This window comes from Suncus etruscus, chromosome 3 (assembly GCF_024139225.1).
Source record: "Suncus etruscus isolate mSunEtr1 chromosome 3, mSunEtr1.pri.cur, whole genome shotgun sequence".
Taxonomy (NCBI): domain Eukaryota; kingdom Metazoa; phylum Chordata; class Mammalia; order Eulipotyphla; family Soricidae; genus Suncus; species Suncus etruscus.
The window spans coordinates 112126656-112153321 of NC_064850.1; the positions used below are offsets into that span (position 1 = coordinate 112126656).

The window sequence follows — 26666 nt, forward strand, 5'->3', positions numbered from 1 at the left end:
CAGTCAACATCATTGTTGATGAAAGGGACCTCTGGGAAGGTACCAGCTGACATCTCTGTTCCTCTGATCAGTGCTACCACCTTAGTAAACAACCTACTGGCCTAGACCAGCACAGAACCTCCGTACATGGTGACAGGGGTCTTTCAAAAGAGCATAGAGTCAGTGGATTCAGAGCAGCAGACAGGACACAGGCTTGTCTACTGCCAGCACTGACTGCCTGTGTTCCTGTGAGGATTCCATCACTAAGCTTGAAGCCAGAAACTAGCTAGGATGTCCCTTCTTCAGCTCTGCTCATAGAGGTCTGCCTATCACCTGTTGAATTCTTCTCTATGGCACTGTCCACAAACTGCCTGGCAGATGGAACCCTGTAGAGCAACTTTTCTAAGAATTCTCCTTTAGGCAAAGCTTCGGAGACACCATTCCAGAGATGGGAAAGATAGCACAAAGAGGTAGTGGTTTCTGATCAGGCTTGACTTTAGGCCATCCCTCTTTCCTTAGAGAACAGAGAGCTCTAGTTAAAGGAGAAATTATGCTGAGTAAAATGAGCCAGAGGTAAAGGGATAGACATAAAAGTCTAATTCCTCTGCAGAATATAAGAAAAATAAAAGACAGTGTGGCAACAATATCCAGAGACAATAGAACTAAATTCCAGGAGGACCAGATCAGGATATGAAGCTTGCCACAAAGAGCAGTGAGTGCAGCTAGAGCACTAACTATGATGACAACTGCCATAACAATAATAGTGAGGGAGAGAGACAGAATGCCTATCTGAAAGTCAGGCAGGTAGGTTGGAGTGAGGGAGGAAAAAAATGGAGGAAATTGGTGACAGGAAGATTGCACTGGTGAAGGATAGTATAATTCTATTACTGAAACCCGAGCATAAAAATTTTGTAATCATGGTGATTAAATAAAAAAATTTAAATTTTGTATAAAAGAAAAGAACAAAGCAATAATAATAAAATAAATAAAAGAGAGATTACTTATCTATACTGTCCACTTTTTGACTATATATTATAGATTCATAGAGTTTTAAAATGAAAGGAAAGTGGTTCTATGATTACTATGAATTACATGTTTTACCTGGTCATCAGCTGAGGGGAATGTCCTTGGTTCCGAATGCATGGAGGGTGTGTGAAAGATGACCCTTGCTGGCCAACAGAGTTGGCACAGTCACACACAGCCCCATTCCCTAACCCCATCCAATCTCCCTTTCAGGTTATCCAACAGCCACTTGCATGAACAAAAGGCATGTCGGTGAACATAGACCTCACATTTAGCCAAAAGTCCTACACTGGCTCCATCTACAAGCCCCCACTCCCATCCCCACAAAAGGGAGAGTGGTCAGCCCCACTGAGCCATTTGCCAACCAAATGCTTTTCCTCACTGAGCAACTACAAGATGCAAAACTCTGATTGCCAATAGGATCAGGTCCACAAGGCCTCCAGTTCCCCAAAATAGCACTGTCTCTCTTTGGCCTTTGTTTCTATCGCCATTCTCAGTCCCACTCAGAGATGAACTTACCACTCAATCTTTAGAGGCCATAAAAAGAGACAGACAGACAGACAGAGAAAGAGGGAGTCGAAAACAAGGCAAGTCTTTCAGTGGAAAAGATTATGAACTAGTTTAAATACCAAAGGAAAGCCAAACCTCCAGGGGAAAGTGAAAATGTCCGAGGTCAGCAGCTACTGTGGATTTACATTTCACAGCTTGGAAAAGAAGTTTGGAAGTTCAGGAGGTCAGAGTGCTCCACTTTAACTCTGCCAGTCAGTCTGAGATACTACCAGCCCTTTCATCACACTTCACAAATCTGGGCAATCTTTCACCACCAGCAGACCCAGGAGACACCCTTGGATAAAACATCAGCACATCAGACAGTTTATAATCTCAAGATGTTGGAGAATGTTCCAAATGTTCCTCTTTTTTTTTTTTTCTTTCTTCTTTCAACCAACAAGAACACTCACAGTAGACAGCCTCCGGGCACATGTTCCAGCATCAAAACATTTTATTCCTCCTCCGTGTCCACAGATATGCCCCCAATTCTGAAGCCTTGAGTTACTACAGCCTTGAAAGTCTTCAGTTAGGACATAGAGGATGAATTAAATTTCAGGGAAATGCTTTCTTCATCCATCTGGCAGCTGATGACATATTTAGTACTCTTTATTACCTATCTGTCCCCAAGAAAATACTGTGATTTGAGCAGAGTAAATATCCCCACTGGGAACTTCATCAACCAGATCGAAGTGATTGTAAGAAACAGAGGACTTACAAGATTATGGCAGGGGTCAAGGGAAAAAGCAGAAATCAGGAAGATGGGGTTTAAGAGAAGTAAATGTTAGTGGTGACCCCACAGTGTTTACCCACCACTCATCTGACAAATGGTTAATAGTCAGATATATGAAGCCCTTTAATAATAATAAAAAAAAACTGTCAAAAATAGAGACCTGGGAGGAACAGAAATTTCCTCAAAGAAAATATGCAGATGGCCTAAAGGTATAAGAAAAATTTCTTTGTATTCCTTATGATCAGGAAAATCTAAGTCAAAATAACAATGAAATTTCTCACATCAGTGAGGCTGGACACAACAAAAATAACAAAAACAACCAGTGTTAATGGAAATGTAGGAAAAAAGAACCCTCACCCACTGCTGGTGGGAATGGCCACTGATCCAATCTTTCTGGAAAACAATATGGAAGCTTCTCAAAAAACTAAGAATTGAGCTTCAGCACAATGCAGCAATTCCATTTCTTGGCACCTATACCAAATGCCTAAAAAACTATTTCCCCAGAAAGACATTTGTGCTCCTTTGTTCATTGCAGCACTATTCACAATAGCCAAAACCTGGAAACAGCTGAAGTGTCCAAAAACAAATGACAGCCAAGAAAGCATGGTGTATATACACAATGGAAGGTTCTTGGCTAGAAGAAAAGATGAAACCATCAAGTTGCTGCTAGATGGATGGCTCAGGAGGGAATCATGCTGAGTGAAATAGCCAAAAGAAGAGGGACAGGCACAGAATGAGCTCCCTCATATGTGAGATATAAAGAAACACAGTAGGGGAATAACAAATGGCAACAGAGCCTGAGAACTGGTCTACAGAACTGAGTTAACCAACACTGGGAAATGGGGAAGGTTGGGAATGCTGATGGAAAGTGTGATGCTGTAATGCTGTAACATTGCCTACATGAAACCCTATTGTAGACAGTGTTGCAAAGCAAGAAAGCAGGAAAAGAGGGAGAGAGGAAGGAGAGAGGGAAGGAGGAAGGAGAAAGGGAATGAAGGAGAGAGGGAAGAAAGGAGGCAAGGAAGGAAGGAGGGAAGGAGGGAGGGAAAGAAGGGAGGGAAGAAAGGAGGGAAGGAAGAAAGGAAGGAAGGGGAAGAAGGGAAGGAAGGAAGGAAGGAAGGAAGGAAGGAAGGAAGGAAGGAAGGAAGGAAGGAAGGAAGGAAGGAAGGAAGGAAGGAAGGAAGGAAGGAAGGAAGAAGGAAGGAAGGAAGGAAGGAAGGAAGGAAGGAAGGAAGGAAGGAAGGAGAAAAGAAGAGGAGGGAATGGAAAGAGGAAGGTGGGAGGGAAGGAGGAGGGAGGGAGGGAGGAAAAATTCCAGGACTTAGAAGGAAGTGCTGGGAAAGCAAAATAAAGGCCTGACTGGAGAACAAAGCAATGCAGCAAGGGGAGAGACTCTTCATGGCCCTTCACAGGGAGGACAAGTCTCCTGAGGGAATTAGAGCAGACTTGGGAACTGAGTGGCTGGTAAAAGGCAGAGAGACAAAGGACCCTCCTTAGGAGGACCAGCTCTCCTGCCTTTGTTTCCATTGTCTTCAGGCATGATTCTCCCACATTATTTCTTCCTCTCCCATAAAGGAGTCCAATCATTCTGTGTCTGTCCTGCTCCCTGTGACTCATTTCATTTAGTATGATACTCTCCGATTCCATCCATGCAGTAGCCAATTTCATGACTTCATCTTTTCTTTTCTTTTTGTTTTGTTTTTAGGCCATACCAGGCGATATTTAGGGGTTGCTCCTGGCTCTGCTCTCAGAAATCACTCCTGGCAGGCTGGGGGACCATATGGGATACCAAGGATGGACCCTGGGTCCACCCCAGATCATTGCGTGTAAGGCAAATACCCTGCCACTGTGCTATCACAAAAGACTTCATCTTTTGTCATAGCTGTATAGTATCCCTTTGTGTAGATGTACCATGGCTTCTTTATTCATTCTTTTCCTGGGCACTTGAGTTGTTTTGAGATTTTAGCTATTGTGAACAGTGCCTCAATGAACATCGAGAGGTACAAGTGCCTTTTCTGAGCTTTGTTTTGGGACTCTAAATATATTCCCAGGAGTTAAATTGCTGAGTCATATAGAAGCTTAATTCTTAGTTTTTTGAATAATGCCCATACTATTTTCCCAAAAGGCTGGACTAATCGACATTCCCAGCAGCAGTGAATGAGGGTTCTTCTGCTCTGCAGCCACACCAACACTGGTTACTATTCTTTGTGATGGTCCTTTGTAGGACTATAGTGAGGGGATCAGATGTTAGGACTGGGAAGGGGCTACTACAACAATGAAGGGGGTGGTGGTCAATTTGGGTAAAAACAGGGTACTAAAAAGAGGTAAAGTGATATGCATAATACACTTTCAGTAACACTATTGCGAACCACTGTGCCTAAAAGGAAAAAAGAAAAAGGGAAAAGTGCCTGGCATAAAGGCAGGCCAGGATGGTAGAGAAACTGGGGCCAAGGGTAGAGGGAACTCAATCATGGTGATTCAATACATTTGCGGGGTGGGGGGGGAGTTAGCCACACCGGTGACGCTCACGGGTTACTCCTGGCTATGCACTCAGAAATCACTCCTGGCTTGGGGGACCATATGGGATGCCGGAGATTGAACCGCAGTCTGTCCTAGGTTAGCATGTGCAAGGCAAACGCCCTATCACTTGCGCCACCACCCTGGCCCCAGGTTTAATATATTTTTAAAAAAGAAATAACAAAGCAAAAAAGAGGCAGAGAAGGCAGAGAAAAAAGGCCTGCAGGTGGTCCCAGGCACCTTGGCCACTGATTTCCACGCCCTTGGGTGCTCTTCTCATATGTGACTGGCTTGAGAACAGGTTCTTAGAAACTTAATTTATTTTAAGTTAATGATAGTTGTTATTGTTATTGTTGTTATTGTTATTATTATTATTTTGGATAGACGCCACATCCAGTGGTGCTCAGTGCTTACTCATGCTTCTGTGCTCAGGAGGACCTATGGGGTACCAGGGCTTGAACTAAGGTTGGCCACATGCACGCAAAGTGTTTTATCCTTATATCTTGGGTCCTGGAAATTGACTTTCAAAGAAGGTTTCAGTATAATAAAACCCGAAGACTATCCAGTATAGATAAGGGTAGTGGGTGGCATACAGCTTCTGGGAAGAACTGCAGTTGTGCACTAACTGGAGACCTGCAATGGACCTTTGATGAAAATGTGGCCACGCCATGAGCTCCTGTCATCTGACTGGCATATCTGGCTGGGCGCTTCACTGTCCTGGGGCTGGTGGTGCTGGAGCCTGGGTGCTGGAGCCTAGGGACTTCAGCCTGTGCCCAGCTCTCACGAGATGAACCTGACATGGCTCAACAATAAACAATGCTACCCACGCAGCACCTGGCACTTTGCTGGGCCTGATCCATCATTTCCAAACTACATCTCTTTTCTTTGATTGCCTAGCAATGTCAGGACTTACTTCCTGTTCTGCATTCAGGGATCACTCCAGGCTAACTCAGGGGACTCCATGTGGTGCAAGGATCGAACTACAGTAGACTGCATTCAAGGAGGCTAGCCCCTCGCTTCCTGCATTAGCTCTGTGGCATGGACAAGCTCGTTTCTGAGCCTCAGTTTCTCCCACTATAAAATAAAAACCGAAAGACAAGGGCCCTTTCATAACTTTCCTGAGCTCTGGTTTCATACAACTACAAAACCAAACCCAAAATCCAAAGTTATAATCAAACTACAACTTTTTCAGTTGCCCTAAGGTCTTCCTGTCCTGCATTTAAAAAAAAATCATGGGGATGGGGGAGAGAGATAACACAGTGGGTATGGCTTTTGCCTTGCATGGGTTCAATCCCCAGCACCCCACACGGTCCCCTGAGCCTGCCAGGAGTGATTTCTAAACACAGAGCAGGAGTAACCCATGAGCACCACCAGGTATGGCCCAACTGCCCCCCCCCAAAAAAAAACAAAACAGAAAGCACATCATAGCTGTGTGGTCCTGCTCTTTCTTGCTCTCCCGCCCTGCAAATATTGACTCACAGTTTGACAAAGGCTTTGCTTCCTTCCTCTCCTGGCTTTGGTCCAGCCCTTCAAAGGCCTGAATTCTGTGCTAACTTGCCTGAGAGACAGGAGCGTCCCTCCGAACTATTAGAGATGGAGGACTTGGGTGCAGGGACTCTTTCCACTGTTCTCATTAGGTTCCACAGCAGACAAATCTGGGCCTGAAATGACTTTGACTGCATTTCCTTTGCCATGTTCTCTCCAAAACACCAAAACGATTTCCAGAAATTTGCACAAAGGTGGGAACGAAGGGGAGTAATTGTGACAGAATTTCAAATTCTTCTAGCCTTGCTTCATTCCCTACTTTGTAAAATTCAGTTACGCATGCATGCACTCACGCGCGCGAGCACGCACGCGCGCGCGCGCACACACACACACACACACACACACACACACACACACACACACACACACAGCTGTGTTCCTGGCATGAGTGTCAGGGGCCGCTTTGACAACCTGGCTGAATTTCTTGGCTTTTGTTAATTTCCTGATTCTCTATGACAAGATTCTCCACCCCAAAGCCATAAAAGCCTCTGACTGGGCTGAACATTGGTGAAGACTTCCTGCCGATTAAAAACAGCCCCTCACTGCCAGACACTCCCCCTTAAGTGATCTTAATAAGAGATTTTAGACAAAGGGCAGAGGAAAGCAGAGTGCTTGCACATGGTGATTCTGTGATTCTCCCTTGTGGGGGGGGGAGAGAGGAGAGAGAGAGAGAGAGAGAGAGAGAGAGAGAGAGAGAGAGAGAGAGAGAGAGAGAGAGAGAGAGAGAGAGAGAGAGAGAGAGAGAGAGAGAGAGAGAGAGAGAGAGAGAGAGAGAGAGAGAGAGAGAGAGAGAGAGAGAGAGAGAGAGAGAGAGAGAGAGAGAGAGAGAGAGAAGAGAGAGAGAAGAGAGAGAGGAGAGAGGAGAGAAAGGAGAGAAAGAGAGGATAGGAGAAAGAGAAAGAGAGAGAGAGAGAGAGAGAGAGAGAGAATCTGGCCTGGAGAGAGAAAAGACAGGAAGAAGCAAGAGGTGAGAGAAAGAGACAGAGACAGAGACAGACAGACAGACAGACAGAAAGAGTAGGGAAACTCTACAGATGACATTAATGAACAAGAGATTTGACTATGTCAAAGGCAGAATTTCATCCCAAGAAGAATGAAATGAGATGAGTGTACTGCTCCCCACTCAAGAAGAAATTTGCACAAATCCCAGCTCCAGGGCATAACCAGCCAGTAGAGACTTTTCTTTAGTTTGAGCCCCTAAAAGCTGGTGGTGGGGCAGAGACTCCTTTAGAAACACAGTTACTGGAACTGGAGTGATAATACATCAGGGAGGGCACTTGCCTAGCACACAGCTGACCCAGGTTCAATTCCCAGCATCCCATTTGGTTCCCTGAAGATTGCCAAGAGTGAACCCTGAGTGCAAAGCCAGGAGTAAGCCCTGTGTATCAGGTGTGGCCCAAAACAAACAAACAAAAGACACAAATATTTACTGTAAAATTCACCTACTCTATTAGACATAATCTGGGCTGCCTCACCCTTCTGTATTATTGAGGTGACACTTGCCCATGCCACCCCTAGGTCACACTTGTTTGGATGTGAGGCTCCCTGACTCCTTCACATACCTGCCAGTGCCCTGGAACTCACACAGTGAGGTGGCACCAAGGGTCCCACACATCAGGGCCACCACGGCTCATACTTGAAGCTTCATACTCAGGAAGACCCTCTGCCCACCTCCCTGCTCATAACCACTTCCCCATCCCCCCCTCTTTAGACTTCAAAGCGAGAAAAGAAAAAGACCCCCCAGCCTCCTAGACAAGCTTTGGGGTTTTGTTTTCACAAGTTAAGGAACTATAATCCTAGCATCTTATTTATTTATATGGTTTGGGGCCGCATCTAATGGTGCTCAGGGATAACTCCTGGTTCTGCACTCAGGGATCAACTTGGCAGGGCTTGGCAGATTATATGGGATATCAGAGACAGAACCTGAATCAATGGCCAGCAATGAAAGTACCATACCTGCTAAATAGCTTTCTGGCCCCCAATCCTGGTATTTCAGAGGTAATAGGTAATTTAGAATCAAATATCCTCATACAGTCTTTAACACCACCACCCCCCCACACACACACCCTCAGAGGGAGAGGGACAGAGGGAGAGGGAGAAGGAGGGAGGGAGGGAGGGAGGGAGGGAGGGAGGGAGGGAGGGAGGGAGAGACAGATAGACAGACAGACTTGGATGTGGTGGCAGAGGAGGGGAGCTGGTTATGAAAAAACTACCCCTTTTTGTTTATTTATAAACTCATCGTCAGTCACTTTCTATGGCCCAATGCTGCAGTTGCTATAACAGTAAAGATAAACGTAGTAGATGGGGCTAGAGAGATAGGACAGGGGTTAATGATTTTGAAAATAATAGGAAAACTACTATCAATGGCACCTATCCTATATTCTGTTCAACCATAGCAGGAACCTATTATTTCCATTTAAGGAAAGGGAGCCATCCCAGTTCCAAAGAATTGAGTTGGCCCATATGCTAAAGTTTTTCTTTTTGATCTATTACTGCACCCAAGTCCAGGAACAAATTAAAGTGATAAACATCAGGCATACCTTGAAAATATTGCAGACCCAGGTCCAGAACACAACATTAAAGCTACATCTAATCACACAAACAAATTTTTTTGTTTGTTTTTGGCCATACCCTGCAGTACTCAGGGCTGTTGACTCAACACTTGAGAATCACACCAGATAGACTCAAGGGACAATTTGCCAGGGACCAAATGGATCAGCTGTATGCAAGGCAAATAAATGCCTACCTGCTGTTCTATTGCTCCCACCCCTAAAACACTATTTTTTGGTTTCCCAATGCATTATAAAATTTATATATGCACTATACTTTAGCCTACCAAATGTGCAATAAAATTGTGTCTTAAAATCCATATATATTTTGGGATTAGGGCATTAGTACAGCAGGTACGGTGTTTGCCTTGCACATAGCCAACCCAGGTTTAATTCTTGGCATCCCATATAGTTCCCCGAGCACTTCCAGAAGTGACTTTTTTTTTTTTTTTTGCTTTTTTGGGCCACACCCGGTGACACTCAGGAGTTATTCCTGGCTATATGTTCAGAAATTGCTCCTGGCTTGAGGGACCATATGGGATGCCAGAGGATCAAACCATGGTCCATCTTAGGTTAGTGCATGCAAGGCAAATGCCCTATCGCTTGTGCCACTGCTCCAGCCCTCAGAAGTGATTCTTGAATGCAGAGCCATGAGTGACCTCTAAGCACTACCAAAAAACAAACAAAAGACCCATATATCTTTTTTTAGTTTAAAAATACTTTTCTGGAGCTTGTTCTTCAATCCTGTGCTCTCCTTTGAAGACTTATCTTGCTTGTCTCTGTTTTTTTTTGTTGGCTTATTTTTCACACTGGAGAAGTCTATATCCTCTCTTAAAATACACACATTTTCCCTTTCTCTCCTCTCACATCTTCAGATAAGTTTCAATAAAAAACTATCTTGAGTTTCATTTTACTTGATTTCTTTCATACACACAAAAGGAGAGGGAGTAATAATATAGGGGATAAGGGCTTGCCTTGCACATGACTAACCTAGATTTGATTTGATTCCCAGAACCCCATAAGGAGCCCAAGCCTTGCCAGGAGTGATCACCGAACACAGAGCCAGGAGTAAGCCTTAAAAACTGCTGGGTGTAGCCCAAAAAACAAAAGCCAAAGGAGTTCGCAGATAGAATTTTTGGATGCTTTAAGTTTAATAGGTTATAGGTAATCACATTTAATATATAATAGAATAAACATCAGTACAAAGGAAAACTTATCACAATGTATAAACAACTTGCTAGGTTGGAGATGTAACTCACTGTAGAAGATATGCATGATGTGTGAGAACTTGGCTTCTTTAGCTAGTACTGCATTAAAAGAAAACAAAAACAAACAAACAAACAAAAACACCCCACTAATCACCAAAACACTGCTCACCCTCTGAGCTGTGGGGTCATAGTGCTTGCTGCAGGACTCTCACAAATCTTCCACTTACAAAAAGCACAGAATTGTCAAAGTGCAATCACATAACTGAAACCAGCATGCAACACAAGCTAGCAACATTTCAGAGACATGCTACGCAGACTGTTTCATACCTTTAATCCACGGAAACTTCCTGGGCTAGTTGGAGAGGAACTGGAGGATTTGGTGGATTTAGGAGTAGAAAGTTGACTGCTGGGAGTTCCATTCACTGCCCATGAGACAACAAGGAAAACAGAGATTGTGAAAACACACCCAGTACAAGCAAACTTGTGAAAACGCGCAGCACATGCAAAACAGCTCCAATGAAGCGCCACTCGTTAGGGCTCAAAGCAGATGGGAAATTGGCAAAAAAGCAAAAATAATACTCCATACTGTGTTGCAAAGTATCAGACAACAGAGGTGTAGCACGGAAATTACTTTTAATAGTAGCCTTTCATGGTGACATAAATATATGAAAACATTATGGAATTAGAAACGTGAACATACGCACATCCTGCCTGCCAGCAAAAGAAATGAAGGGCTATAAGAACTCACCACTGAAGACCATTTCAGAGCTTCCCATCATCGCAATCTGATGATACACCAACCTTAATAGCATCTTCTTATGAATGTCCCAAACCAATATTAACAAAACCCAATGAGCTAGTTTTCCAAAGTATGTTCTTTAATAAAAAGCGAAAAATACTGATCATTTCAGAATATTATTCATTTGAAGCGCATTAAAGATTGGTTAGGGGCTAAGAGATAGTACAGAGATGGTACAAAGGCATTGCCTTATACTTAGTCAAGCTGGGCCTGATCCCGAGTATCCCTGAGCCAGTCAAGAGTGATACCTAAATGCAGAACCAGGAGTAACCCCTGAGCATAGCAGGGTGTGGCCCATAAAGATATTCAACTTTCTTCTCATTTATTTCTTTGTTGTTGTTTTGTTTCATTTTTGGGCCACACCAGGTGGTGCTCAGGCATTATGCCTATCTTTGTGCTCAAAAATTGCTCCTGGCAGGCTCGGGGGACCATATGGGATGCCAGGGATTAAACCAGGGCCCGTCTGCATGCAAGGCAAATGCCCTATTACTGTGATATCTCTCTGGCCCCTCATTTAGTTATTTCTTCTCTCTCTCTCTCTCTCTCTCTCTCTCTCTCTCTCTCTCTCTCTCTCTCTCTTTCTCTCTCTCTCTCCTTCCTGCTAAGAGTTCACACTTGGTTCAGTGCTCAAGGTCATTCCCGGGAATGCTAAGGGATCCAGTGGTGCTGGGGAGAGAAGCAGTAAGCAAAGCCATGCTTAGTTCTCTGAGTTCTCCTTCTAGCCCTAATTCTCTTCATTTTTTGTTCTTAGATTACGTTCCGTGTAACCTGCAACCCTGTATCTTGGTGGCTTTTACACAACCCTCCAACCTTCCACAGACCTCTCAGGATGAAGCTCAATAGCATAGTTCCATAGAAGTCTTCTTATATAGCAAGTGTCTATGCTAGAAGAGTGCGGAACCCACCGCCATCAGAAAAAGTGTGTGTCTACAGTTAACTCTCAAACTGATGATTATTTCAACAGGACTCAAGGCTGCTCATAACTGTATTACTTGGATACCTGAAACTACTGCCTTCATTTCACAAAACTACCAATTAATATGTAATATTTATGTCTCTTTTTGTTTTGTTTTTGAGTCACACTCAGCAATGCTCAGGGGTTACTCCTGGCTCTGTACTCAGAAATTGACAGTGCTAAGGGGAACATATGGGATGCCAGAGATCAACTCAGGCAAACTGTCTGCAAGGCAAGTGTTCTATATGCTGTATTTTTCCAGCTCCTATTTTATTTTTTTTTTACTCTTATAAGGAGTACTAATAATACCTATTATCCTTAATATTTAATACCTTGGCCCAAATAACAGATAAAACTGTAGTTCATCTTCATAGAAATGGCCCACTGTGTTTGCTGATTTTGGTGTTGCAATGAAGAAAATGAGGAAGCTCTTTTATCTGCTCACAGGTTTTTTTTTTCTTCCCCCGGTGGTGCCAGGAATCAAATCCGGGTCACATGCATGCAAGCGCGGGCTTTGCTGTGGAGTCACAAGCCCAACAGCTATTTGTTTAAATGATACAAGAAAAGTATTAAGCAGTGGCCATCGTAAACTTAAAGTTCCTTATGATGTTACTGAATATGTGGGCATCAGTCCTTCGGGGAAAAAGTGCTAGGCCAATGAGGACCAATGATGAGATGTATCACCTGGAAATAGGGGCTGGGCTTAAGAATTCATGTTTACTCTATTCATTCTAGTGCTCATTTTAAAAATTCAGTAATGAAAAATTTTGGATTTCCAAAAATAATTACTTAAATTTAATTTTCCTACTTCAAAACCAAATAGAAATAGCAGTTATTTAAATTTTCTTTCTTTTGGGGAAGGGGGAAAACAGCATCCCACCAGCATCTCTGGAGGACCAGATGGTTCCAGGGATTACCCAAATCCAAATTCAGGCACAGTTTTAAAATGGAAATACAAAAATTCTGAGATATTTCTTGAATTAATTTCTAAGCATTCAAATCCAAGTTAAGGAGATTTACACATATAACAGGCAAACTGTTGGATGGCATAGCAAGGGAGGCTAAGGGATATTTTTATTTATTGCTATAACATTTTTATTTTTAACAGTTTCTGTTTTATTTTTAAATTAAGTTAAATTGTGTGTGTGTGTGTGTGTGTGTGTGTGTGTGTGTGTGTGTGTGTGTGTGTGTGTGGTTTTGGGGCCACACCAGGCTCTGCACTCAGGAAGTATTCCTGGTGGAGCTCAGAACACTATATGGAAGACTGGGGATGAAACCCAGACCAGTTGTGTGCAAGACAAGTGCTTAGCTCCTGTGCTATCTCTTTGGTATCAGATTCACTGTTTTAAAAGGTTCACCAATTAAGTGCAGATTCTAAGGATCCTTAAAGATAAAAACCTGATTTAGTTCAATGTATTGGTTTTCTTCTTTAGACATGGAGTGACAAAACTGAATTCTTCCTACTACCTGAACTTAAAGTTCTATGCCCGTTCTTATTTGATAATGTATGGATCATACAGAAGTTAAGAACCACACATGGCAATCTTAGCATCTATCTTGTGCTAAATTCAGTTTGTGTATCGATTATACATTTCAGATTGTGAGTTTTCCCAGGATTTAGGACAATTGCCAGGAAGCCTGTTCTGATTGGAAAGAAGTGAAAGAGCAGATATGCTTCCAGTGAAATTCCTCACATTGTCATTATGTTTAGACAGTGTTGAGCCTGTACCAGCAAGAAGAGGAAACTGAGAACAAAAGCTCCTATCATTGCTTCTTTGGCGGTTTTCACTGCAACTACTTCCTTGCTCAATAAGAGAACATTTTCCCAAAATGCTTCCAAATCTTCCCAAGTTAACTGGAAGACGGGCCCCTAGAGGTGATGTACCTCCTGAGTCCCCAGGGACTGCGAAGATCCAGACACACACTGGCAACGATACCCCATTCCCCACTGGAGCCTTACAGGTGCTGAGCTGCAGCATTTCACACTGCACAGATGCAAATGGGACGAGCCAGAAAGGGGCATCATGGAGATGGAGCAAAAGGAAACAAAATGTGGCAAGAGACAAAAACAACAAACCAGCAGAACGACAAAGCCAGAGGGAGCGTGGCTCACCTGGGGATTTGCTGGTGGAGCAGACACTGGAGTAGTGGCCGCCCCTCTTTACTGTACCGTTCAGAACACACGGAGGAGGGGAGACAGTAGAGAGAGGGTTATTCAGCAGGTCTATAGGGTACCAAAGGGGGGATGCTATCCTGCCTGCAGAAAGCAAGCCAGATGCTGAGGGGTACACAGTGACAGGAAAAGGACCCCCAGATTCAATTTTTTATATAAAAAAAAAAGTTTGACTCTCCCTGGGTAGAGGAACAGATTGACATAGACCGATCTCACTCATATGCAGGACATAAAGAAATATTGCTTGGGAATAACTAATGCCCAAAGGCAACAGAAACAAAGAGCAGGAGAACTGGTCCTTGGTAGGAAGCATTGTAAGAGGTGAAGGTCAGGGAAGGAACAAGTAAGTAGGATAGTGAGAGAGGAAAGGAATCACTCTGGACAGGGCTGGTGCTGAAAGGCGGCAGAGTGACATGCAGATACCCAATTGACGACATTGTTGTACACCACAGCGCCTAAAGGGGGAAAGGCAGATGATTGGGTGGGAGGTAAACCAGGGACACTGGTGGTGGAAAGTGGACACTGGTGAAGGAACTGGTGTTGGAACAATGTGTGTCTGAAACACAATCATGATAACTCGGTGATTCATGGTGAGTCAATTAAAAAAAGTGTAAAAATGAAGATTGACTCTCACTTATAACTTCTATCACGTGTTCCAGATTTCCCATCAGCAACATGGTGGTTTCCTATTAAAGTGTCCTTAATGGGAGGAAAATCACAACAACACTATGTAGGATCACACCAAACAAAGCTTCTAAAGTGAGTATAAAAAGATATTTATGGTATATAAAAATCACAGTGTGATTTCCAAATGGTGCGGTGGTCTCTCTGATACTTATGATTTGATACTTTTTCTGTCATTAAATCTACCTACCCTCATGGGTGTGCCTAGTCCTTTGCAAGCTACAAGTACTCAACATGTGTTTGTGATACTAAAAATCAAAACAAGGAAACAGGAGTGGAGAAAGGACAATACTGTAGGTGGGAATGGCCCTAATTCACTGTCACTCTGTACCTTAAATATAATTGTGAAAGACTTGTAATTCACATTAGTCTCAATAAAAATAAAAAAAAATCCCAAACAAATTCTGAATGTTAATATATATATATATATATATATATATATATATATATGCTGAGAAATATTTTTAATTTTCTGAAATACCCAAAGTGGTTAATGTTATTTTAAAAAAAAAATCTGTATATTTATTAGACTGCCTTCTCAAAAAATACCCCCCAAAAGCAAAAGACAAAAACAAACAAACCAAAAAGACCACCAAAAAAACCTAAACACAGGTCTAAATGTGGCTCTTAAATTTAAATACTACTGGGGCCGGAGAGATAGCATGGAGGTAAGGCGTTTGCCTTTCATGCAGGAGGTCATCGGTTCGAATCCCGGCGCCCCATATGGTCCCCTGTGCCTGCCAGGAGCAATTTCTGAGCCTGGAGCCAGGAATAACCCCTGAGCACTGCCAGGTGTGACCCAAAAACCAAAAAAAAAAAAAATTTAAATACTACTTTCCAACTATTTTCTTGCTACTATTAAATTGCTGGATGAAGGAAAAGCTTATGGAACGTGTCAGGTAAATCTATTGCTGTGAGGTATCACACTGTGTGTTCTATGTACATATATGTTCTATGTTATATATGTGTATATAAAAGAAGAAAATTCCCTGTAACATAATGTCATATAACACAAAATTCAAAATGTAAAATATACCTATTGAAATACCAAGAGAAGAATCTACAGAAAGTAATAAAATGCTGGAGAAAATGTCAGAACAAATCAAAGGTGTTTCTTTAGAAGTCTTAATACAACTTTAAAAAAATGTGCTGAAAATTTTGGCTTCAAAAATCAAACCCAGGTAAGGCCAATCATCATTCATTTATCATCAGGTAGTCCAAGGGAAAAGTACCTGAAGCAGGTGATTTGCTGCGTCGAGATGTTCCAGGACTTTTGGATCTAGCAGCAGGAGAGCGAGAATAAGATGACTTCAAGACTCGGCATTCTAGAAAAAAGAAAAGTGCAATAAATATGACACAGGGCAAGATGGAAGATTAGACAATGATCCATCTCTGCACCTAAGCCGACAGGGCTGGAGTGACTTCACAATTGCTCTGCAAACCCTCACTCAGTGTGCCTCGGAGTTGTCTTCGACCGAATTGTCTCCCTAGAAAGGCCCCTCCTCACAGCCAGAGGTCAAGCAAGATGCCTTGAAACTCTGAGGCCACCAGCCTCACCAGCTTGCTGCCAATAAAGTTCTCTTGACTCTCTCACTGAACTGACAGTCAGGCAGCCTTTTCCATCAAACTCAGAAGTTTTCCTAGATACGTGAGGTTTTGAAGAAAGCAGGAGACAGTAACAAAAAGACACACTTTTTTTCTTAGTTTTTTTTTTTTCTTCTGCTTTTGGGCCACACACTGTGACGCTCAGGGATTACTTCTGGCTATGCTCTCAGAAATCGCTCCAGGCCCAGAGGAACTTATGGGACACCAGGGGATAGAACCAAGTCCATCTATATCGGCCGCATGCAAGGTGAACGCCCTACCGCTGCGTTATTGCTCTGGCTTCAAAAAAGCCACAAAGCTTATCAATTCCCTCCTGCTCTTTGTCCAATTTACTTTGGATGGCCACAAGCCCCTAATAAGAACCCATGACTTCCCAGAGTATAGAGTGTCAGGCTAGGACACTGACTTTAAATGAGAGCTTGAATCATTTCAATGATCTCCAAATAAAAGCGTGTGTCAAGTACCAGACTTCATTACAACTACCATGAGCACTTCTACTTTGAATAATTAAAAAGATGAGTTGGAGAGTCCAGCAACCTTTAGATGAATCATGGATTTGACTTTGCCAACTGCAAGACCCTGGTTAGATTTTAAAATCTCCCCCACTCCCCCACTATGAAATTGGGTTAAGAATAAAATCTGCTTTCTGGGCTTTTTAGAAGGATTAAATTAGGCAACATATTGTCCCTAATTTACATTAAAATACTTCAATTTATGCAGAAAGATTAAAATGTGAGTAGGTTTTAATCTATACTCCAGGGCAATGCATTAACATGTGAAGTACACAAATCAGGGAAATACACACCAGGAGCCTGTTTTGCATTTGAAAGACTCTAATCAAAACCTTGCTCAGAGGCAGTAACAAGGCCAGTTTAATTCATTGGGAATGAAGCAGGCAGCAGATAGGGAAAGTCCCCCACCTCCCTCAAGACAACGAGTTCCTGGGAGTAATAAAACCAAGACTAATAGAAGCCCGAGAGTTAGCACAACAGTGTTTGCCTTGCAAGCAGCCAATCCAGGAAGGTGGACGGTTCGAATCCCATATGGAACTAAGACTTAGTTCCTTTAGCTCAGTGCTTCTCAAATAGTGAGGCACGCTCCTGGGGGAGGGGGGGTGGCGTGAGGCTCCGTAAAAAGGGGCGTGTTTGACCTTGGCTAAGCTAAGCCCCATGTTTATGTCTCTGTATGTCTCTGGAGCTGATAGTTGCTGTGTCCTGCTTCAAACCCCACTTCGAAAAGCTATGAATTGCAAAGCAAAACGTGCTCATTGTAGCCATCAATCCAGACATCACCTCTGATTAAAAAATCAGCTCAAATTATTTTATATATTTTTGTTTTAAGGTTAAAGTTATTTTAAATAAAGATACTATTTACAGTCGCGCCGGGGGGGGGGGGGCGCGAAAAATGTTTTCTTCTTCCTAGGGGGACAAGACAGAAAATAATTGAGAAGCACTGCTTTAGCTGATTCCAGCATGACCCTGAGAAGGTTGGACCCCCTCTGAGAGAAGCCCCAACAAGCACAAAGGTCGAGAAAGGAAAGTCAAAGATTATCAACAACTGGCCCAATTCTTCCCCTTGGTAACTACCCTAGCAACAGACTTTTATCTAGATAGAAAGCCCCAAAGGGGCAGGTGGAGGAAAACCTTATAAAAGCCAATTTAGAACAAAGCAGAGCAGGCCTGGGTGTTGCCAGACCCTGCACAAGATGCCTGAGAACCACATTTCCCCTCTTGAGATGTGAACACTGAGATGTGTGTTGGAATCGCTCTACTCTGGAGAAGTCCATGTTTGTCCTTGAGTGTGCTTCTCTCTCTTCCCACTCTTCTTAGAACTTCCAAATCAAACCTGTTTTCACTTCACTGTTCATGTCCTCCTGAAATTCTTTTTTGAGAGAGAGGAAAGGTGAGGGACCTGAAAGGCCTGGGTGAGGTTCAGAACTGATGTTCCTTTCCTGAACAGAGCAAGTTCATAGTGACTCTTAGTCCTAGCTCTTCCCTGTTGTTCCCAGGGTGGCAGAGCTAGATGGAGAAGAGAGAAAGAGACAGATTCCCTTCTCAGGGGTGCTGCCTCTCCCCACCCCCATTTCACAGAGGTTACCAGGAGACACACACACACACACACACACACACACACACACACACACACACACACACACACACCTAGCATCAGTAATATGTCAAGAAGTATTCAAAGAGCAAAGGAAGTGAGACACTCTTTCATAAGTGAGGTGGCCGTGTTGAGCTGGAGAAGGCATAACTAGAATTACGAACCCACTATTTAGCTGTAAGAATTCAAGCCAGCCCCAAGTCAGCTCCAAATGGAGGATTTTGCTCCTTGGCTAAGACTAGTTTAATTTAAACCAATGTATCAGTTGTTTGAATCTTTGTTGTTCTTTAGGTAATAGAGTTATAATTTTGCTACTGTTTTTGGTTTTGACGTACAAAATTACTGTGCCCTCACTACCACCAAAGTGCCCATGGTCCTGACCCTGTCCTCATTCTGGTCTGCCTCTTCCTGAATCCTTCATATAAGACATTTTCAGGAGCTAGCAAGGACAGAGCTGAGACTTCATCAAGATGATAACACTAAGTAAATGACTTTAAAAATAATCTCTTTTAGGGCCATATAGTATAGGGCCTATGGCAAACCTATGGTACGTGTGCCAGTGGTGGCACACGAAGGCCTTGCAGCTGCCACGCGGGAGGGTCCGCAATTAAGATATGCGTTGGGGCAGGAGGCGAGTGTGCCGGTATCTGCTTTGCAGCTCACCTCAACAGGGCCAGACTAGCCATTGGGAGGACCAGGCATTGTGCGGCAGTTTGGGCACTCAGGCTCAAAAAGGTTAGCCATCACTGGATAGGGGATAGAGCAATGCCTTGCATACAGCAAGAGATACCTTGATCGTAGATACCTCTCCTGAGAGAATTAACTAAAACTCAATCCTAATAGAACTCTAGGTTGAATCTCTCTCAACACATCTGGCATTTCCAGGTTATTGCTAGAGTAGTAATTTGCACACGGTCCTTGCCTTCCTTAAGAGTGAAGGGGGCTTGGCCTAAAATAATCTTTCTTTGGCTAATAACCTTGTCTCGCCCACTTCTTTTCTCCTCTTTCATCTCTCTCTTCAGTGAAATGTTCTACTTGGATGATTTTGCTTCACTTAAAGATGAGACTGAGTTTACTATCAGATAAAATAATCTCTATTAGTGTAGCAGGCTTAAAGTAACTCAATATAAAAAATGATGTTCATGGGATAAATAAGATTTGAAATTGAGATTATTGTTAAATATTTTAAAGTTTTCCATATTGACTCTAATTTCAAGAAATTGGGATTTTGCTTCCTGGCAATTAAGAAAAGTTTTTTTTTTTTATTATATAAACAATACATAATACTGGTTTTTTTTTTTTAAGTACAAACAAAATAGTGAGGTAAAAAGAATCTGAGTGAATCACTATTAATCAATAGCTATTATCCTTTTACTTATATGTTTATATACACAACATATGTACTTCAGATTCAGTTCTACTCCTGTATTTATTTAAACCTGCACCATTCTGTGACAAGGTAGGACAATCACTTCAGAGGCAAAGGAGTGCATCAAAAGGCAATAGAATCCAATTGCTATGTGAGAGGGAAAGTGGATGAGAGACAGCAAGTGGGGCCGTCTTTGAATTAGTATCTTGCTTGTTTTTCTTTAAGATGTATGCAAACACACTTTATATTACTCTCTATTTTCATTGTAAAAGTTCATTGAGTGTCTATCCAATGCCATCTTTCTTCACCCTGTCAGACTACCTGACATGCACCCACAGTTAAATCCCATGCTTCTGGTTCAGGTTCCACAGATGGCCAATAAACTGTCTTACCACTGTGATCCAGAACAAAGTCATCCTGGGCATAACGAAATTTTTCTGGTCCACACGCAATAAAAACGTCATCATCACCAAAAAAGTCTTGGAGGCAAGTCACCTACAAACAAACAAACCACATTCATGAAATTAGAACTATGGGAAATAAATATCTGGCAAAAACCACATACTGTTTCTCCAAGCAATTTCATAGGACTGAATTGGAATGAAAGCTGCTTATGGGCACAGGGCATTTCTTTCAAAGTCCCTCACCCTCCACAAAGCATTTTTGCCCACTTTCTCTGGGCCTTACCACACCAGAGTATGGGTCAAAGATTCCTGTATCCAGGTGAGCTATAGGTTGGACACACAAGGTCCCAAATCATCAGGAATGGCTGACCCCAGCTAACCCCTGCTACTCCTCATCCTTACTCCCATACATTCATAATTTTTCCTAAGCAATCATTTTATGTTTCATCTATCAATGGGGCTTATATTCCCCAGGAACCTTTGCTTTCTTCCTCTGATTTGGGGAAGCAGCCACAGGAAGAAAACTTTATTAGTTAAGAAGAAATTTTCTATTAGGTGTGTATTTGCCATTGCTTGCTATGTTGTTAGGTGGAAGACTGGGGACCCTGTTGAAGGGAAGGTCATTGTGGCAGTAGGATTAGTGTTTGAGTGGTTAATGCCTCATATGACTGTTTCTGAACAACTTGGTAAACCTCAGTGTTATAATAAAAACTGCCACTGTTACTGGCAGAAAGTAGTGGTTATAAAATAAATAATGATATGGCAGAGATGCACAGACATGTCTTTTAGCTGGTGCTATTTTATAAAGTTGTATTTGGAACATTGAACATACCCAATTTTAAGCCTGTCTTTCCATTCATTTAACAAATTTATACTGCAGACCAGAGAGATAATAAAGGGGTTACGGTGCTTTCCTAGCACATGGCTGGCTGACCCAGATTCAATCCCCAGAACTACATATAGTGCCCTGGGCATCATCAGGAGTGATTCTTTTTTTTTTTTTGTTTTTTTGCCGGTTTCTCACCCGGCAGTGCTCAGGAGTTACTCCTGGCTCCATGCTCAGAAGTCGCTCCTGGCGAGCACGGGGGACCATATGGGACGCCGGGATTCGAACCGATGACCTTTTGCATGAGAGGCAAACGCCTTACCTCCATGCTATCTCTCCGGCCCCAGGAGTGATTCTTAAAAACAGAGCCAGGAGTAAGACCTGACCATTGCCAAAATATGACTCCATCCAATAGCCACAAAAAAATAAAAAAAAAAAAAACGTTGTACTGAGATTTAACATGTATCAGGTACTACTCTAAGTGTGACAAATATCTCAGAAAAGAGAAAAAGAAACCAGAGAGATAATGCAGTGGATATGATGTTTACCTTGTACACAACTGACCCAGGTTTAACCCCTGGCATCCCATATGGTTCTCCGAGCCTGCCAGGAATGATTTCCGAGTGCAGAACCATAAGTCCTGAGCACAGTCAGGTATGCCCCCCCTCCACCAAAACAATTGGAAAGGTAAATAGACAGAAATCCTTGTTCTCCTGAAGTAGATATGGAGAGAAGTACAATAAACAAGCAAAAGTTTTGGGGCAAGTGAGATGGTATTGGGACTAAGTAACGCAGAGTGCACTCCTAGCCCAATTGGCAAAGAATTGTATGGAGGGTCCCCAATCTCCATGAGCATCTCTTGGAAGTTTTGCAAAAAATAAAGGGTGAGAGAGATAGTACTGGGAGTAAAACGCATGTCTTGCATGCAGCCAACCTCCGATTGAGCCCCTCCACCACTACCTCGCAGTCTCGTGAGCATTGCCAAGTTTGGGCCTGGAGGCCCCCAGAGCACCAAGGGTGGTCCAGGGCATCTGTGGCATCTCAATACAATTTGCCTGATACAGGTCCAGTATTCTCAGTACTTGAAACTCCCCATATATATAATATATTATATTTATTTAATGCAGAAATTAATTATGTATGTAATGTTTAAAGGAAGATAGTTGTTACTGAGAAATATGAAGCAAAGAAAGAGAATGAATGCAGCAGGGCAAGCATTGTGGTACGTTGCAACACACCACTGTAGTCAAGGTGGCAATTGAGCAAAGAATTAAGAGGCCAATGCCAGAGGTCCTCTCCCTAGCCTGGGGAGTGCTGGGAGGCTTGGCAGGCCCCCGGTTGTCCTTGTCTTTTTCCCTTGACTCCAGGCCTTCCCTGGGTACCAGGACAGATGGCCAGAAGTGGGTTCAGGTGGACTCTTTGGGGTCCTCAGGCTTCCCCCTCCCTCCATACTCCAGGGGGTAGGTGCATGGGGAGGAGGTTGGGCAGATATCTGGCTTCCGGTTTCCTCTTTGATTCTGGAGACCAGCTCTTGCCAGGTATGGGGTTTGGGGAAGCCCTATGCTGGAGGCCCTCTCCCTAGCCTGGGGAGTGCTGGGAGGCTTGGCAGGTCCCCAGCCATCCTTGTCTTTTTCCCCTGACTCCAGGCCTTCCCTGGGTGCATGTCAGATGGCCAGAAGTGGGTTCAGGTGGACTCTTTGGGGTCCTCAGGCTTCCCCCCTCCCTCCATACTCCAGGGGGTAGGTGCATGGGGAGGAGGTTGGGCAGATATCTGGCTTCCGGTTTCCTCTTTGATTCTGGAGGCCAGCTCGTGCCAGGTATGGGGTTTGGGGAGGCCCCATGCCTTCTCTCTAGCCTGGGGAGTGCTGGGATGCTTGGCAGGCCCCCATCCGTCCCTCTCTTTTTCCTCTGGACTCCAGGCCTTCCCTGGGCGCCGGTCCAGGTGGGCTCTATAGGGGTCATCAGGCTTTCCCCCTACTCTCCCTACAGTAATGGGAATGCGCTTTGGGAGGAGGGCGGGTCGTTCTAGCACTGGTTTATGTTGGGACAGTCACTGGAAATTTTTTCTCCTTGGTCTCCTATTGACAGTATTGTATGCATATAGTTTATATATGCATAATATCCAACTTGTATTGTGACCTTGATACTGCCCTACAAAGCTCGTATCTAATCTTTTACTGCCTCAGTCCCAACCCTTATTTCCCCCCATCTTCCCATGTAGGTGCAACTCATGACATGAAGCTCAACACATAGAGTGATGAGTGCAGTTAGAGAAATAACTACACTGAAAACTATCATAACAATGTCAATAAATGAGGGAAATAGAAAGCCTGTCTCAAGTACAGATGTGGGTGAGGTGGGGAGGAGGGAGATCTGGGAAATTGGTGGTGGGAATCTTGCACTGGTGAAGGGGGGGGTGTTCTTTATATGACTATTATCATACAATTACAATCATATTTGTAATCACGGTGTTTAAATAAAGATAATAAAAAAGAATTAAGAGGCCAGGGAGCAAGGCTCCAACATTGCAGGAAAGTGGTTCCCATAGGGAGAATCCAATCTGCAAAAGCCAGTAGTGCTCAAGAGCTTGTCTGTGTACTAGAAGGAATCCTCCTGAATACAAGCGAGGAGATAGCCACCTTGGAAGTGGAAGAATGGAGGAGGAAGAGTAAAGGGAAAAGGGTAAGCAGCAAAAAATAGTCACTTGAAAAGTGAGATATAGCACCCTCACTGTCACGGTCACATACCTTACAATGGTACCAGTATCTACAAAAATGCCAACGTATCCTCACCCACATACATAGTGTGGTCTCTGGGTCCATCATCTTATGTGTGGAACATGATCGACCAGCACAGCTGTCAGCCACACATGGTCATCTAGAGGACAGAACACAACTTAGCCATGAGAAAAGAAGGAAAAATTGCCATTCATGATAGCAGGAGAGAGTCTGAGGCTATGCTATGCACTATGTCACTTAACAGAGGTATAAACAAGAATGGCTTTGTAATAGCATGTGTAATCTTAAAAGTAAAACGAAGATCACAGGGACAGAAAAGACATTAGTGGTTTGGGTGGTATAGGGGAGGAGGCACAAACTTCCTTTAACAAAGTCAGACAGTCTAGTGGTACAGCTTGGTGACAATTAATAGTAGTAAGATATAGTGGTTCAAAACTATTGAAAGCAACTGATGATGGCAAATAGGTTAGAGTAGTGAGGGATCATTTTTCAGGGTGGACAAACAGCAAATCATTGGATTGTATGCCTGAGATTCTGGCTTCACTCCACTTGGTGGGAACCACAAGAAACACTGAGGAAAGACTTCCAGAACATACTCAAACAGGCTCTCACTGTGTTCAGAGTAGATCCTCACAGGGCCAGGACCGAGCAGCAGAGTCAGAGGCAACAAATGACTATGGAGTGTGCAGGGACTGGGAAGGTGCTAAGGCTCTCTCCAGCACTGGCACTGGGGTATAGTAGGAGAGTCTGAAAGCTTCAGGGCTTGGTTTGAAAGGACAAAATTCCAAGAAATCCGACAGGAACAGTACAAGCTAACACATAAATTTACTGATGGAGAAGACTTCAGATCAGGAATGTTAATTGAAATACAAGTTAAACATCCAGTAAAGTGGAGTAAAGTTCTCATCTACAGATGATAACATTGGTAGAAATTTGGCCTGGAGACATAAATTCCAACACACAGACTGTTATGTAAATATTGTGATGAGGTGCACCCCTGAATATACACAGTGAATCTGATAGGCCCACACCCTATGGCACAGCCACATTAAAAGAGAAGCAGCAAAATCAGTGGGAAAGACTGAGAAGGAGCAGCCAGGAGCAAGAAACACAATAATGCCCAGAAGGCTGAAGACCAATCAAGGAAGTGCTCCAAGGAGCAGAGGTCAGTCAACTAGGCCAGTAATACTGAGCAGCCAAGGAGGGCAAAAGCAGAGACTAGCCCATGTGGTGATATAGGAGATCTTTACAATGGAAGGGCATTTTGGAGGAGCAGGAGTATAGAGAGGCTAATCACAGCAACTTGGGGGCCCATGGCTCCACTCTTAGTGACCTAGGGCTACTCAGGCTCTGGCGTGTTGGTGGCCATCAGGGCTACCTATAGCAATACTTGGGATGGGGAGAGAATGTGAGCCTGGAGACAAAACCCAGAGTTTTGAGCAGCAAAGTGCACACATCCCTGACTCCTGGGCTACCTCCTAAGACCTAACTGCAGCGGCTCTAAGGACTAGGAGGAATTAGCCAAGCATGAAGAACTACTCCCTCAGTAGCTTGATAGGAAAGGTCAAAGGGACAGAGAAATAGAAGATTGCAAAAGAGAAAGCGGAAGTGTGTGCTGAGAAACTTTTTTTTTTACTTTGTTGTTATTTTGGGGCTACACCCATGGTACTTAGGTCATACTCATAACTTAAGATTCAGAGATCCTCTTGGCAGGGCTTAGGGAGTCATATAGGTGCCAAAGATCAGATCAGGTCAGCCACAGCAAAACAAGCACCTTAGCCTCTCTCTGCACTATTTCTCCTGCCCCTTGTGTTCTGTTTCTTTAGAGCTGTGGCTCAAACTCAGGACCTCAAGAGTACAAGGCCTGTGCTCTCTCATAGAGCTACATACTGGTTCTGAGAGAAAGCCAGTTCACATGAGATAAGTTATACAAGCAACCAATAGAGATGTAAATGATGTACAAACACAGAAAGAACATTATATTAATGCCATGCTATTAAGATAATGCATAAGTGTATAGATAACCTATATGAATGATAGAAGTAAATAATACTGAAATGATCCACCGCAACACAAAAAGCAACCTAAGCAGAGGGAGAGGATATAGTACAGGGGGAGGGACTGAGTGTGGGAGACAAGGGTCACCCAACAGTGAAGGCGCTTCCTGAAGCTGGTGGGTGGGACTGGGGGGTGAGGCAGGAGAGCATTTCCCCTTCCAATTCCTCTGAAAATACTGCAGGCAAGTCCTGAATGAGTCAGGGCAAAGCAGGCTGGAGGCAGTGGGAGCAGTTTTAAAGAAGGGGGGAAGAGTGAGAAATTGCTATCTGAGATTGTTTGGAGAGTGAGGAGGGCAGGATGGGGGGGAATCTGGAAGCAGACTTTAATATTCACTGAAAAATTCTCTAAAATTTAACAGTGAAGTAGATTTGTTGTCACTAAATCTCATTCAGAAAATAAATAAATAAATAAATAAATAAATAAATAAAGGCATGCACAAGATCTCAAAATCATTCAAAGTGAGGAAATGCGCATCTGTGTAGAAGACCTCTTCTGTTTGCTTCTCTGAGTCCTTCAGTGCAAGAGAGGCTCTCCAGGAATCAAGGATGTTTTGTGGTTTACAAAAAATAAAGCTTATACAAAGGAGAGCAAAGGAATTTTCTGCTAAGGTGCAAAATTCAAGCAATCAGCAGGATTTAACGTACGTGTGTGTGTGTGTGTGTGTGTGTGTGTGTGTGTGTGTGTGTGTGTGTGTGTGTGTGTGTGTCAGGGAGGAAGAATAGCCAACTAAGAAAGAATTTGTCAATGGGAGCATATCTGAGTTTCCAAATTAATGTGGGCCAATTCTTCCTTCCTCAGAAAACAGATTTAGTAGGTCTTGGTGATTAGGTGGGAACCATAATTTCGGCT

The 26666-nt window shown here is 43.3% G+C and overlaps 1 protein-coding gene across 4 annotated transcripts in view; it reads right to left on the reverse strand.

Moving 5' to 3' along the window:
- Positions 1-26666, reverse strand: part of DCLK2 (doublecortin like kinase 2) — a 151282-nt gene that overhangs the window by 38877 nt on the left and 85739 nt on the right. For 2 of the 4 annotated variants that reach the window (XM_049770035.1, XM_049770034.1), the window contains exons 3-6: positions 20184-20286; positions 15944-16036; positions 13968-14018; positions 10428-10522 (exon numbers count right to left, since the gene is read on the reverse strand). In XM_049770035.1, the coding sequence (XP_049625992.1) occupies positions 10428-10522; positions 13968-14018; positions 15944-16036; positions 20184-20286 (342 nt within the window). The remainder of the gene's footprint in view (positions 1-10427; positions 10523-13967; positions 14019-15943; positions 16037-20183; positions 20287-26666) is intronic. The other 2 variants (XM_049770038.1, XM_049770037.1) reach the window with 1 other exon arrangement.